We start from the raw sequence: 15,244 nt of genomic DNA, 5'->3' as shown, positions 1-15,244 counted from the left end.
CAACATTACCATTATTTAGAGAAGATTGTGTTACATGACCTGTTTTGTTAAATAAGGTGAAAATTAACAGCAATTCATGGAACAAATAAGAACAAACAAATATCAAAAATTATGATTTTAATGATGTAAGCTAAATATATACTCATTTTATGAAGATTGAGCAAGGACAATAAAAAATATTTGTTACAAAACGTTGTTTGAAATTGTTTGAAATGATGTCGACATACATATCTTTTGAAGTCGTATGACGTAATGTCTTGTAGTCTAATGGCTCTTGAGTAATGCGGCAGTCTCTGTGTATAATGCCGAGGTAAAGATATTAATTATACAATTATAGGTAGTTAAAGTTTGTGTCATGGACCATACATGTAGATAAGAAATAAGTATATAAGCGATACCTAGAGATAGAAGGGAGAGACGTTGAAGGAAGCAGCGAAGGAGGAGATTGGAAACGACAGAGTACGGAGCTGACGAGTTAAGAGTTGGAGACTTCATTTATTATATGTAGCTACCGAGCGTCAATGAATAAATAATTTAACTGGTCAATATGTGGACTTGGGTTTTCTTTGCGCGACCTTACGTAAATCTGACACGAACCGTGGAATCTTTGGATTGCATTATCCACTAAGTTAGTCTAAAAGGTAATGTCCTATTTCGAGCCCACGCTTGAATTAAGCGTTCAAAATTATATAAGTTTAAGACATTCATCCCATATGTATATGAAATGGTTCGTTACAATGAGTTATTTTTTTCACTAGTGTGATATTGCACTCTGCTATTATTCTCCTTCTTCGAAAAATTCCCTCTTTTAGAGCTGCCATTAATGGGCATAAATAAAGGGATATGATATCAATATTGCATATTCATAATTCCCTACATTACGTGATGTCAAAATGCAGTTCTGAGTACGCCTCCATAGCAGAGTTTCTTTCACTTTCGATTTATTCAAGATATGACAGAGTTGCATGTTCATTCTAACTAATTGTGTTTCTTGATTCATAATTATAAGAACGACATCATGTTTTGCCTTAGTTGATTCATTCAACAAAATTGATGATAATTTAACATGAGATTTTTTTCTAAGCTTGAGCAGTTTGTCTTGGACAAATAAACTTCCGGTTATCAACTTCCGGTTTAGTTGTATACACGTACTCGTATTCTGCCTCTGCTGAAGTAGACAGTTTTATGAATGCTATAAAAACAACTTACCTAGCGGTCTGTTCCACGACAAATCAGGTGCTGATTAAGTTAGTGTCGAGAAATTTTCATTTATGGCTGTTTTATGTTTTCATTTAGTCGACAGGGCTTAAATTTAAGAGCCCAATGTGTGAAAAATGACAACACAAACTGTCGCTGAGTGATTTTTATGTACAGACACAGATGTGTCTGTACATATTGCCATCACCTGCGTCTGTCGTCGCCGTTCATGTCGCCGTTCATGTCGCCGTCGATGTCGCCGTCGCCGTCGCCGTGCACTTTCAGCGTTAACACCATAAGTGGAAGACAGTTTTACTTTTTGGCTTTATATTTACAGAGCTGATGAATATTCATAAAACGCATGTCAAGTTCGAAAATCAGCATGATCGGGCCATTATTGTAGAATTTATGCTGTTTTTTCACTTTTCAGCATATATGCAACGCTGTTAACACATTTCAAAGAAAACCGATAGGCCTGTTGTCATGAAACTCACAGGAGTAATCAATCTTACTAAAACGCAGGTCAAGTTTGAAAATTGGCATGATCGGGCCACCATTTTAGTAGTTATGCTGTTTTTTCACTTTTCAGCATATATGCAACACTGTTAACACATTTCAAAGAAAACTGATAGGCCTGTTGTCATGAAACTCACAGGAGTAATCAATCTTACTAAAACGCAGGTCAAGTTCAAAAATCGGCATGATTGGGCCACCATTTTAGTAGTTATGCTGTTTTTTCACTTTTCAGCATATATGCAACACTGTTAACACATTTCAAAGAAAACTGATAGGCCTGTTGTCATGAAACTCACAGGAGTAATCAATCTTACTAAAACGCAGGTCAAGTTCGAAAATCAGCATAATTTGGCCATTATTTTATAAGTTATGCTGTTTTTTCACATTTCTTCAGATTCAATTCTTAGGCATGTTAACAGTCTCATTATTTAATTAATAAGATACGTAAAAGTGTTTGTTCGACATTTCCTGCATCTTTACAACATTATTAGTTGATTATGTAAAAATGATGGTAAACTTGTTATCGTGTATTGTGTAATAAAGTGTCAAAAATGGAAATAAACTCATATTATTGCAGTTTGTAAGATTCAATCATTCATTATGTTCAGAAACTCAGAATGGAGGAAATTGGACATTTGACACTGTTCTATTGATATTTTTCACATCTCATCAACTTTCTTAGTTGATCATATAAAAATGGCAGTAAAGTGTTAATTTTGTTATATGTTAAAAAATTGTTAAAAATGGAAAAAAATGCATTGCAGGACAGTACTGTCTTGTCTACATTTTGGCATTTTCAAGTTGTGACTTTGAAGTTCCATGGGCCTGAAGACCTTTGCTAGTCACATTTTCTGAATATCCATGATACTAATATTTTATTATTAAAAATTGATGGTTATTATCCTGTTAAACATTATGTAATATTGCATCAAAATTTGAAGAAACCCCTATTTTGGACACTGCTCCCTTGATGACCATTTAAGGAAAACTATGTCACTTACTGTTCTCAAACTTACAGGAAAGAAACATGGGACTAAAATACAGTTTCATTAGGCAGTGCAGTCTATTTGGTAAATTTTTCTGGCAGTTAATCAGTTTTTTGTGAAAATTTAATTTTTCACACATTGGCAATTTCAAGGTGTGACTTAGAACCACCTTGGGCTTGAAGACCCATGCTAGTCACATTTTCTGAAAATCCACGATACGTATATTTTATTATTAAAAACTGATGGTCTTTATGCTGTAAAGCATTATGAAATATTGCATCAAAATAGAAGAAAACACAATTTTGGGTATTGCTGCCATGATGACCATCATGGGAAAACCATATTACTTATGATTGTCAAACTTTTAAAAAAGAAACACAGGACTAAAATGCAGCTCGAGTTGGAAAAGCAGTCTAATTGACTTCTTTTTCTGGAAGTTTTACATTTTCAAAGTGAACTCCCATGGGCCTGAAGCCTTATGCTTGTTACACATTTTACTTACATTGGTATTACCTGTTGAGCATAATTAAAATTTGATGTTGAATTTGCAGTTTAACATAATGTACTTTTACATCAGAATTGACAGTAGCCTATTTTGTTATTTCCTGCTTTTTGTCTGTACATTTGACAGCTTTGCTGCCTTGTTTCCTTTTATTTTAGACTCGGGCAATTTAACTTGAAACTGAAGTTGTAACATTAACAAAGTTAAAGTGATTGTGTTGGCTTCTGATGTTTTTCCACGTCGGCTATAGATGATTTTAGATAATTTAAAACAATCTCATTTTCCATTGACAGCTTTCACAACGTGAATCACAAAAGCTGTTGCTATTTAGGCTTTAGAAATGGCTGATGGAAATGTTGAAAAACAAGGTTATTTAGGAGACCTGATGCAAAAACCAATGGCTCAGCTGAAGGAATTACTGGACAGACAAAACAAAATCTTACAAAACAAGTGAGTTTTATTGAAGTGGTAGATGTTCTGGGGTTGCCATTACTGCAATGACTCCATATTTAATAACACAGTGGCAGGTACTAGTATTGTGTTTAAAATGTCTTACAGTCAGGGATTGAAATATCCTCCCATTCATGTCACATGCATTAATTAATTTATTAATTTCAGTTTTTTTTAAATTATTATTTGTAGTTTAAATTATTTTTGCAGTTTTAATGGAGAGTGTATGGTATGGGATTTTTTTTACTTTTCATACTTGTAACTGTATATGTCAACACCATTTATTTTAATTAAGTGTATTGTCAGTTGCTTTTCCTAATTCCATGATGTCTTGTCAACTTTTCTGTGACTTTCTTTTTCCACAGGAAGTTAATATCATCACTTCCTGACAAAGGTAAAAAGATTTCAGACTTGGCTGACAGACTGAGGAGAGCAATTAAAGAAAAAGAGAAAGTGGATACCACATCAGCGCTGTTTCAGAAGATGCAGTTGGAATCAGATGACGAGGATCAAGTGTCATTTTACAGAAAAATTATAAATAAATCGGACAAGAGAAAGGAAGAAACAGATGACAGGTAAGAAACTACTGTAAATGAAAATATATACAGTTTTTTGTACCATAGGTAATTTACTAGAATTGCATTGTTTTTAGCTATGATGTGTACATATTTATATTTTTATAATAGAAATGCATATAACCTCTTAATTTACATACTTTGTACTGAGTTCACAGTATTCATGTCTGATTTTAGGAAGCCATGTTAATATTAGATATTTCAAGTTGAAGTGGCCCCATCTTTTCTTCTTTATCTAATTACAGGTTGGCACCAAAAGTAGATGTACTTCAAAACTGTGATATATCTAAAGACACTGGCAGTGTTTCTACGGGTAATATTTGTGACAAAAGCAGAGAGAATAAAGATACGATGCATGGCAGTCTAGACAGTGCCTCAGTTACTGACACTTCTAGGAGAAATGCTGAGAAAATGGATGTCATGAGAAATGCTGAGAAAACGGATCTAACAGGAGATACTAAAACAGAAAAGGCTATTAAAAGTAAAGGAAAAAGATATTCACCAGAGGAAGAGTCTGCATTGTTTCCTCCCAAGGCTAAATATGAATGTGCTAAAATGCTGTCAGTGGAAGATTCATGCAAATTGCAAGAAGAACAAAATAAAAGAGTACAGGTTTGTTGAAAATAAAATTTTCTTTTAAAATGTTTGGCCACACCAATTTTGTTATAAACCTTGGTATGTTGAACAAAAAGAGCAGCAGGATTTCTTTCATTTACTGAAGTGTTAGATATCATTGATGGTAGGATTTTTTTCATTTACTTTAAGTGTCAGATATCAATAGTGATAGTGCATCATCATGTTTTTTGACAATGTGTGTGTGGACTCTGTAAGTGGCATGTTTGACCTTATATTATCTGTTCAACAGGAAATCCAGGTTCAGCATATAGCAGCAAGACTTGCACAAAGGTTGAACATCAAAATGGAACCTCATCTCCCAGAGCGGTCTACTGTGGTGTATCCTTGGAAATAATACTTATGATATCATCAGTAATGTCAGATGTTTTGAATCAGATTAATGTAATTATTTCAATACATTTATTCTTTTTTTTTTTTTTTTGGGGGGGGGGGGGGGGGGAGGGGGGTGAAGGGGATGCAAACTCTGTAGTTAAAAGGAGGAAAAGTCGAAATGTTTTGTTGTCATTTCATTGTGCTGAAATTATTCCTTAACCCATCTTTAGATATGATGACAGCAGAGACGCCAAAGTTCCCTCTATATCAGATGACAGCGGGGATGAACCAGATTATCCTGATTAATTGTCAGTGCAGCTAAACTAACTGCAGACAGCTTCACTCTTTACACAGTAAACTTTTTTATCTGGAGATGGGAAGCAGCATATATCTTCACCAGTTTTTTCTATGCCAGATATAGACAGTGGAAACATATTCATTACATAATGCTCACAGGGAATAATTTATTTTAAGGACTGAGAAGACTGTTTTCGTCATTAATAAATCTCATGGATGATATTTGTTATAACTTATATGATATGAAAACTTCATTTAAGGTTGTAAATGAACCCATTTGGTGCAGTTTTGATGCAGAAATAATGCAACCCACTTCATGATTACTTACCAACTAGCCATAAACTGCATAAAGGAATCAGAGAGCGCATTCAAAATAGAGGAATTACCACTTAAATGATCCCCAAACCAAATATGGCTGACCCCACTTAAAAAGCAATGCTGCCAATTGGTTTTCATCATTAATAAATCTCTTGGATGATATTTGCATTTATTATATGGCATGAAAAATTCATGTATCCATTGGTCCAATTTCGCTGGAGAAATAATGCAACTTTCTTCCTGATTACTTATCAGCTAGCCACAAACTGCACAAAGGAATCATAAAAGGTGGTCAAGTTGAAGTAAAAATAAAAGTTGAGGGTCATTTTATTTTTTATTTTAATTACAGTGCATCTTAATGCACATTGAAAATTACAACACAAACAATGTAAAAATAACAGATAATACATTAAAAATAATATTTTCATTACACCTACCCAAGAGGACAAGCAACAGATGATATGAAATGATAAGAATTTAAACTCAAAATGTTTACGTTTATAAGGCCACACTTTCAACAGATGCAATGTACCACATATGGATGAGAAGACACATAAGGGTATGTAAACTGTATAATTTCTAGGATAACAGCTGATGGAAAGATTGGTACCAGTTTCAAAATAATGCTCTGGTATTAATTAAATGGCGATCTTTCAATTATGCCAACCTAAGTTTTTAAGCTGACAATACTGTAACAGTAAAAACAGTCAACAGATAACAAAAATAAACTGCAGAATAAAAGAGAAAAATAAAACCCCTTGAAAAAAGGTTCGTGTGGGTCTTATTCTTTTTGGTAATGACTTCAAAATAAATATTACTAGGCTCTACAGCTGTTAGGATGAACTCCTTGTTAGGATCAGGCCTTCAAAAGTGGGATGGGCCAATCCATAGCTGTCAGAAATTCTTTAAGTGCTGCCAAAGACACGGGTGGCAAATAGTTGCCAAAACGTTTTCTCTTCCACCATGCTCCGCTTAGCGCATCCTTGCTGCCTAGTTTTGTATACCTGTACCTGTAGTGTTCTGCACGAATAAACCTGAAAATAAAAGTGATCAGCGTCCATATCAACCAAAATGGCGACCAAGGCCCCATTCAGAAAAGGGGATTAACTAGTCCAAGGGTCAAATATGGCCGACCCACTTGCATGCTTCCCCATGGGATATCTATTCAGTGTCTACTAGCGGATTAGACGGCAAGCTTTTAGTGGGTCGCCATATTTTATCCTCGAACTAGGTAGTCCCCTATTCTGAATGGGGCCTAAAAATTCATTTTTAGTTGATTTTAATGGCCATTGCACAAGTACTATTTATGTGGTTATGAATAACTTAAGTAATGTTTTCTTTCAAATGCTTGATACTCCCAAGTTCACCCACTTAAATAAAATGATGCTTACTTTGGCGGCGCTTTGCCCAGAAAGGGGTTGTGTGCAATAAGTGAGGAAGCTCCCTCATCATTCACCAGAAGCTGGGCTGCCAAGTGTACCAACCATGGGTTATGTTGATAGTTCTGAAAGGAGGAAAAACAGATTAAAACACAAACATTTACAAAGTTATAACATTTAATCAAAAATAAGCAGTATTTATTTTCAAAAGTTAAATGAGATTCAGAGTTATAAATAGGAGACTGTATGAAACCTGTGGCATTCACCAAAAGATTGAAACAAAAACATTTTATTAGAAATAAGAAGGTAAAGGGATATATTTACAAAAGCTAAATGGGATGCAGAGTTTTAAAAGTGAGAAAAGTAAATAAAACGAGATATTTCACTGACAATATGGTATAAACAAATAGTATAAATCACAAAATTTCCAGAGTAAGTAGATATATGTATTGATAAAAAAAGATTCAGAGTTCTAAGAAACTTACTGACAATGAGATATAAACCAACCTGGAAAGCAGCAAACCACATAAGCCAGTCCAGTCTGTAGTGATATGGAGATATTAAACATGGCCTCCTGTATACATCACCTGGTTTACACTTGAACTCATACTCCAGCCACTTAGCGCTTGGATCTTGTGGGTTATCATATGTACCCTGGATGATCACCTCTGTCCTGTCTTTGGTTATGCTACATAAAGAAAAGTAGATTTAAATGCATTAGAATCACTTTTGAATGATTGCTCTTTTCACTGCTGAACCAATTTGCAAAATTATTTTCTTAATAAGTTTTTAACTTTTATACAACCGCGTCATTAAAGCAATAATAACTCTTCCTTTGAGATTCAAAATTCCGCATGAAATACATTGTAAACAACACATGGAAATATATTCTATTGTATTTTACCACTAAAACGGCCGTTATTGTAGTAAAACTAAAATCTGTGCTTGTAAATGGGGCTTTCGATGCTTTTCTTCCCAGTCATCAAGGCATTCGTTGCTAATGACGTAATGGTGTCACGCGGATTCTCTCGTTCATTTGAGACCAAAATAACATGGCGCCAAACGCATTAATGCGGACGCAAACGTAAGTTGCGAGTTTTTGTACAGTGCGTCGGATAACGAAACGCCCAGAATGGCACACATTGTGGATATAAATGCATTTTAAACAAAAAGACGAATATATCTCTTGAATCTTATATAGTGTTGTTGTTGTCTGCTTTTCCCGCGGTTTTAAGTAGGTCACCAGTGACTTTGCAATGTCAGAGAGAGCTCCGTCAGTTAAAATCTCTTAAGAGATTTTAACAAAAAAACGTACGTTTAGGAAAAAAACCCTGGATTACTGTAACTTTGAATGCAGGAATGGGGTCGTTGACCATTGGTAAGTACAGGAAAATTGCCGTTTTTTCCAGGAAAATCCAATTTTTGGCCAAAACGAAGAGTTATTATGACTTTAAATGACTATAGAAACATATCTGCATTTCACTTAAAATAGTTTGCTACAAAAAAACATGATAATTCTTTTTTTTTTATTTTTTTTGTCCAGATAACCATACCTTCCAAATGCACCATAGGTGTTCAGTATTCTCAAAGGTTCAAATGAAGTATTCATGGCTTGTCTTGACGAGAGAAGATTCTGGACCACAGGAACGCTGAGATAGGCCAGAAGTATTGCCAGCGTTACATTCATCATTTTCCTGATGTACTGGGCTGAAAACATTATACACACATAAATACATGCAAGTTTTAAAAACAGTATGAATATTTGGCAAACATCTGTTATAATAACTACTGTACCTAAAGAAATATCATAAAATGGAAAGAAAAAAGACTGTTTTGCTGAATTTATTCTGTCAATATTTCATTGTTTAGGAAATTGTTTGGCAAACATCTGTGATAATAACTACTGTACCTAAAGAAATATCATAAAATGGAAAGAAAAAAGACTGTTTTGCTGAATTTATTCTGTAAATATTTCATTGTTTAGGAAATTAGTTCAATTTCTCATCTAAGCTGCGCATAAGGCCCCATCGTACTTCTCGATTCCCTTGGTTTGTTTCCAGTTTGCTCTTCCTGTTGTATCTGCCACACTTGCCACTTCACAGAGTTCCTTTTATTGGAAAACATCCAAGACAAGCTTGCATCATCAAAACAGCAGATGCTGGGAAGTATAGTCAGCCAGTTCAAGAAGCTTAAATTTCCACTGATGATTAGGATCACCTACAATGACATTTCGTACTAAATAAAAACAGAGGTAAAAGTTAAAAGAAAACTACATGCTATTTGAACTTAATTTTGTTAAAACGTGTGTATGCTTGGTGCTTGTGAGCATGAACATACGTGTATGCCATTTCCAAATTTAATTTCCAAAAACAGGTGAATTAGATTGTATTTAGCAATGTTCAAAAAAAATTAAATTGTCTTAGCACTGCCATCATAACTATGAGTGATACCTGAAATAAAACTTGCAAAAATCCTCCAATTAGCCTGAGCCTTCTGAACAGCCAATAGTTGCCAGGCAACAAAACAAGAGGTGGAGCCACCAGTTCTATGAAGTGATTGGACAGAGTTTCAAACTTATGGAATACTTCTGGAGATTGATGCAAGTAATAGCTGATTGGATTAGGCACTGGTTGTGTCTGCAATAGGAATATAAATAAATTTAATATATTAAATAAAAATATTGCAAGTTTTATTAGGTATAATGTGTGTGTGTGGGGGGGGGGTATGTGTGGCTGGCTTAGAACAAAGGTGTTATATCAATATCAATAATTGCAAGTAATGCTTAGAACTTCTGCCTAATACATAATTACATTATATTTATATGAGCCAGCTCCAATGAAACTATTACAACAATATTTTTAACTTCACGCAACTTCATTATGTCACAGATATAACATGTCCATTACCTCATAGTGATAATTCATACAAGTCAAATCTCTCCAACACTGGTCTCCTCGGATTTTGATAAGACCCTGAAACAGGAAGAAAATATGCAACTTTTTTGCAAATATTCAATATATATTTCAAAATTCTTTAAATAACAAAAACATATTTGATACTATCTTTGAAAAAAAATTTAACTTTGAAAACAATTAGGCTTTTTAGGCTTTTTTTCCTAAACAGAAGATCACTAACATAAATACCAAGAGATGTTATGTGACTATGTCAACAAAAATTTTTTTGTTTTGTTTTTTTGGGGTGTTTTCAGTGGATTACGAGTATGTATGTAAGAAATTGATTGCCATCCTCTTGCAAAATATATGACTGGAACATCTCTTAAAGGATCTTGAAGTATTTTGGCATATATTGATCAGGTGATAGTGTATTATCTCTACATGTAACTTACTGCCCCAAGCATTATCCTGAAGATGAGCCACCTGTAGCCCCAGATGACTGCCCAAGATGGCGGAGTTTTTCTGGGCACAGGACGCAAGGAGAGAAGAGGACAGAAAAATATTGCCAGGAACCCACTCTCCAGGAGCTGAGATTCCCATCCTGAAAATTTCATCATGTAACATTGGCAAAAAGAAAGTTGAATTACAGTTTAATAAATGAAATTTTGAAAATATTCCCCTCAAAATCTTTCCAAATAGGTTTTTGACTTATATACAGTTTTTATACTGCAACAAAACTAAATAGTTTACTTTTTGTATAATTCCCATTACAACTCATTAACATTGAGGAAAACATATATATATATCTGATAACTTGCTCTTTATCTGATATCTGCTTTTATTAAAAATATAATTTACTTGTTTCACTTACCAAAGGAATACCTGAAGAGAAAAGAGGAGGAGATATCTTAGTTAGACTCTCAACTCCAAAATAAAATTCATACAATGATTTAACTTCATAATTTAACTTCTTCAGGTTTTCCTAAACATGTATATTTCTATCATTTCATTTTTTTTTTTACTTCTCACCTTGTGATACAAGATCACAACAAACAATAAGTTAATCTATTTACTGGTATAACTTCTTCAACTCTTCAGCAACGGTAATAAATAAGAATGAACTGTCAGAGAAAGAGAACCCCCTATATCACCCTCAGTGTTGTTTATACTGACCATCTCTGGCCCACATTGACCAGGGAGTGATAGAGCACCCAGAGTACAGACATCATCAGCATGTTGGCTGAGCCCAGTACAACCAGCAGTAGAGATAACATCAGTCCACACAGGGATATAGCAGTCAGATACAGGTCCATGTGATCCTCATAGTTCACAAACCACAGCAGAGTGGGGGCGTAGTTCAGGGACTGGAACAGAGACCCTCCTGTGTGAGACCATATCTTCTTCAGGTGGTTTGCTGCAGGAAGAAGTCCTTTCTGGCCAATTAGTTGAATGTTTTGATGATATCCAACTAAAAAAGCCACAGCTGAAATAAATATATAAATTAATTTATTGGTAAGTACCAGTAGAATTTTTTTTAAAAATAAGGCTGATATGACTTGTGCATAACACTGATAATTATGGTGACATATTTCCTACAACACAGAGAATAAAAAAGTCAGAACACAAAATAAGTCTGGACTTAATCTAAATCAAGTCAATTATTAAATATTAATCTGTCATAATAAAATTGTTGCTTAGTAATGTAAGGTAATGTACAATGTAGATGAAGAAAACTTCAGTAATCGGTGAAATATAGGCTATAAAGTCATAAAAAGGCATGTGCAAATACAAATAAATTACGACACCAACCTCTTTAGGAGAAATTAATCAGACTAATTAAAGTACCACGCACCTGTCAGTGTCTTTGACTTACCATAAATAAAGCCCAGGAATCTCAAGAAGAAAATGCGAGTCAGCCAATAACTTCCAGCTTCAAGCTGAAGTGTTATTTTCATATCTGATAACTCTTTTTTCACGTTGCAACTTTCCTGGACGCTGTCTGTCGTGTCACCGTGGTCGCTTTCATCTTGCTGCTGAACCTTGCGCCGCCTCACTGTTGTTGCAGACATGGCACACGCGGATGCCCTTTGACCTGGCTTGCAGTGCGCCTGCGTGACAGGAAGTGAAAATGGCGAGTCCACATGGCCCAAACATTTTGCTTACAGGTATGTTTCGGCCACATTTCTTTGATGAGAAAAACTCTTTATTTGTTGTAATCAATGGAGAACACATAAGAACCATGTGCGACCATTTGTAAAGTGTATATCATTTTCTAAAAACGCAGAAATTAGAAAAGAAAGGACTTGACCTACGCACTGCATACTCTATATAAAATCTTTCAAACTCCATGTTTTTGACTCAGTTTTCTGCTTTACATGCTCCGCTTACATTACATGCTTACCTGGTGAGTGCCTAGCTAGTGAACTGGGGCAAGGATACTCTCAGAAAGAACGCGACGTTATCAGCTACGACTGTCTTAGAACACACGCACGTGTTCAATTTTGTACTATACACATTGTTGTCTTACAAGCTACATGTACACTATATAACTCTGTAACAAACATTGAACCACTATGTGCAACAGCATAATCAAACAGCGAGGTTGTGTCTTTGTTTCTGAAAATAATAGCACATTTTCACATTACCTCAGGCACCCCAGGGACAGGCAAGTCCACTCTAGGCAGAGAGCTGGCTCAGAGAGCTTGCCTAAACTATGTTAACATTGGGGAGATGGCTAAAGAGAGGGAGCTCTATGACGGCTGGGATGACGAATACGAGTGTCATGTCCTGAATGAGGACAGGGTAAGGATTCAGTTGTCTCCTGTGACAATGTCATGTGGAGATATATATTCAAGTATGTAATTTACATGTTCAGAATGCATCTATAAAAACATAGTCCAATTGGAATGACTTAGTGTCAAACCATGCAAGAGTTTGCAGGATTTACAGGGTCAGACTATATAAGGCAATGAAGAAAACTGATGGAATTTAGCCACATATACTGGTTGTTTCTTATTAGTTCTGTGGAATGAAACTGTTGTACAACTTAACAAATTCTTCATATTTTGAGAATCACTTTTATATTACTTTCTAAGATGACACTTGCAGTACACAGCATTTCACTATAAAGTTAACCCTACCACACAAATTCTCACAGATTGTCTTGTCTCTCGTGGTGTTACATAGTGCAGACAGTCTATCAGGTTGTCCTAGATCACGGCATCCATTGTTGACTGCTAATTAGAGATCTATCTTTTCCTACCAGGTTGTGGATGAACTTGAAGATCAGATGCAGCAGGGTGGAAATGTTGTTGACTATCATGGCTGTGATTTCTTCCCAGAGCGCTGGTTTGATATTGTCTTTGTACTGAGGACAGATAACTCTGTCCTGTATGAGAGACTAGAGCACAGGTAGGTATCTGACAATTGGTGTTTGTACTGAGAACTGATAACTCAGTCCTGTATGAGAGACTGGAGCACAGGTAGGTACCAGGCCATTGGTGTTTGTAGAAACTGTTTTAGGATGTTTATCACAATTATTTCAAGACATATTTATTCTGGTAATTATCTTTTGTTTTATTAAATAGTTCCTGTTTTTAATTTGTGAAGGTAATTCTAGGAATTATTATTATTATTATTATTGTTATTATTATTAATTTGTAGAATATGTAAACCTGGAGTTTGTTTTTTATTTTGTTTGGTTGTCATCTAGTGTTGTCTGTATTTTTTATTAAAAAATTACTTGCTACTTTTTTCAGGGGATACACTGGGAAAAAGTTGCAGGAAAATGTACAATGTGAAATATTTCAGACAATTTTAGATGAAGCCAGGGAGGCCTATAAAATAGAAATAGTTCATGAACTTCCAAGTAACACACCTGAAGATATGGAAGAAAATATTGAAAGGATTCTTTTGTGGTTAGAACAGTGGAAATTAACACATTAAAATATGATGTGTAAAGGTTTAGCGTAGTTCAAAAAGAGTAAGAACCACCTTTTGTATGCCTGGCTTCCTTCGGCCCCACCCTGCCCCCTATTGAGGGGTTTGGCAACCGCTTGTGCACTTTAGCATAACTAAAGCATAACTGAAGAAACTGTGCAGCCAACAGGGCATTGGAAACTGTGCAGCCAACAGGACATTTGAAACTGTGTACAGCCAACAGGGCATTGGAAACTGTATGCAGCCAACAGGACATTGGAAACAGCCAACAGGGCATTGGAAACTGTGTGCAGCCAACAGGACATTGGAAAATGTGTGCAGCCAACAGGACATTGGAAACAGCCAACAGGACATTGGAAATTGTGTGCAGCCAACAGGACATTGGAAACTGTGTGCAGCCAACAGGACATTGGTAACTGTGTGCAGCCAACAGGACATTGGAAACTGTGTGCAGCCAACATGGCATTGAAATCTGTATACAGCCAACAGGACATTGGAAACAGCCAACATGGCATTTGAGCAATGCCAATTTCTCTGTTGTTAATATTTTTAAGCAGCTTTAACCCCATTTGCATATGAAGACTTACGTTTAAGCTTGTTATTTAATTTTATTTTCTCTGAGTCTGCACAGTAAGGATTTTCCATATTTTTAGTACTGCATTTATTTCCAAAATTGTTTTTACCTTAATTCTTGGAGTTGGGTTGCAATTACATATAGGTTTATGTAAATTGAGGACATTGTTATGAAGAGTATTTACTATATTACTTGGACAATATTAAATATATTTCAATAAAGATGCATCGTATGTGAGTTAATTAGATACAAATGATTGCCTGTGAGTGTATCTGATTCAGTACAATTTCTACAATAGGCTGCTAGATATATTTTATGCTGGCAAGGTTGTTTGGTGTATTAAACGGTTTTGTGTGTGTGTGTGTTTATCATATAAGGATACTAGGTCTTTGTGCCTTTTTGTGCAATACCATAAACGATGACTATTGTGTATTTGTTCATCTTGAAATTGCTTTCTTCGGTTGTATGACAAATGTAAAACCCTTCTAAGCCAGGATTTTCCTGCCAACAACTCGTTCAACATACCAACCTTTATTATTTTAAAAAAATTTTATTCATTCATTTATTTTTTATTTATTTTATTATTATTTATTTTTTTTTTATTTTTTTTATTTATTTATTTATTTTTTATTTATTTATTTTTTTTTTTTTTTTTTTTTTTGAAAAAGC

General features: G+C 34.9%; 3 protein-coding genes across 4 annotated transcripts; 2 read left to right on the top strand and 1 right to left on the bottom strand.

Moving 5' to 3' along the window:
• Positions 1-1,123: 1,123 nt before the first annotated feature.
• On the top strand, positions 1,124-5,951 carry LOC106174051 (uncharacterized). 2 transcript variants are annotated; one of them, XM_086999432.1, is made up of 6 exons: positions 1,124-1,247; positions 3,495-3,651; positions 4,017-4,226; positions 4,472-4,838; positions 5,092-5,180; positions 5,405-5,951. In XM_086999432.1, exons 2-6 carry the CDS (start codon positions 3,542-3,544, stop codon positions 5,478-5,480), a joined length of 852 nt encoding a protein of 283 aa, XP_086855558.1. In that variant the 5' UTR covers positions 1,124-1,247; positions 3,495-3,541; the 3' UTR covers positions 5,481-5,951. The 2 variants fall into 2 exon arrangements, with proteins under 2 accessions (XP_086855558.1, XP_086855514.1); XM_086999388.1 differs by having other exon boundaries at positions 1,133-1,236.
• A 155-nt stretch (positions 5,952-6,106) lies between these two features.
• On the bottom strand, positions 6,107-12,131 carry LOC106152935 (lipase maturation factor 1-like). Its single transcript, XM_013526681.2, has 11 exons — positions 11,936-12,131; positions 11,236-11,545; positions 10,934-10,944; positions 10,515-10,663; positions 10,075-10,140; positions 9,619-9,804; positions 9,202-9,385; positions 8,722-8,875; positions 7,676-7,856; positions 7,181-7,293; positions 6,107-6,823 (listed from the first exon to the last, which is right to left on the bottom strand). The coding sequence occupies exons 1-11, from the start codon at positions 12,129-12,131 to the stop codon at positions 6,646-6,648; spliced, it is 1,728 nt and encodes a 575-aa protein (XP_013382135.1). The 3' UTR covers positions 6,107-6,645.
• LOC106174041 (adenylate kinase isoenzyme 6) lies at positions 12,056-15,007 on the top strand. Its single transcript, XM_013555414.3, has 4 exons — positions 12,056-12,227; positions 12,713-12,864; positions 13,328-13,473; positions 13,821-15,007. The coding sequence occupies exons 1-4, from the start codon at positions 12,191-12,193 to the stop codon at positions 14,005-14,007; spliced, it is 522 nt and encodes a 173-aa protein (XP_013410868.2). The 5' UTR covers positions 12,056-12,190; the 3' UTR covers positions 14,008-15,007.
• The last annotated feature ends 237 nt before the right edge of the window (positions 15,008-15,244 follow it).

This window comes from Lingula anatina, chromosome 1 (assembly GCF_051362555.1).
Source record: "Lingula anatina isolate TDL-2025a chromosome 1, LinAna3.0, whole genome shotgun sequence".
NCBI lineage: Eukaryota > Metazoa > Brachiopoda > Lingulata > Lingulida > Lingulidae > Lingula > Lingula anatina.
Note: the sequence above shows the minus strand (reverse complement) of the source record. Positions and strands in the feature narration are given on the sequence as shown.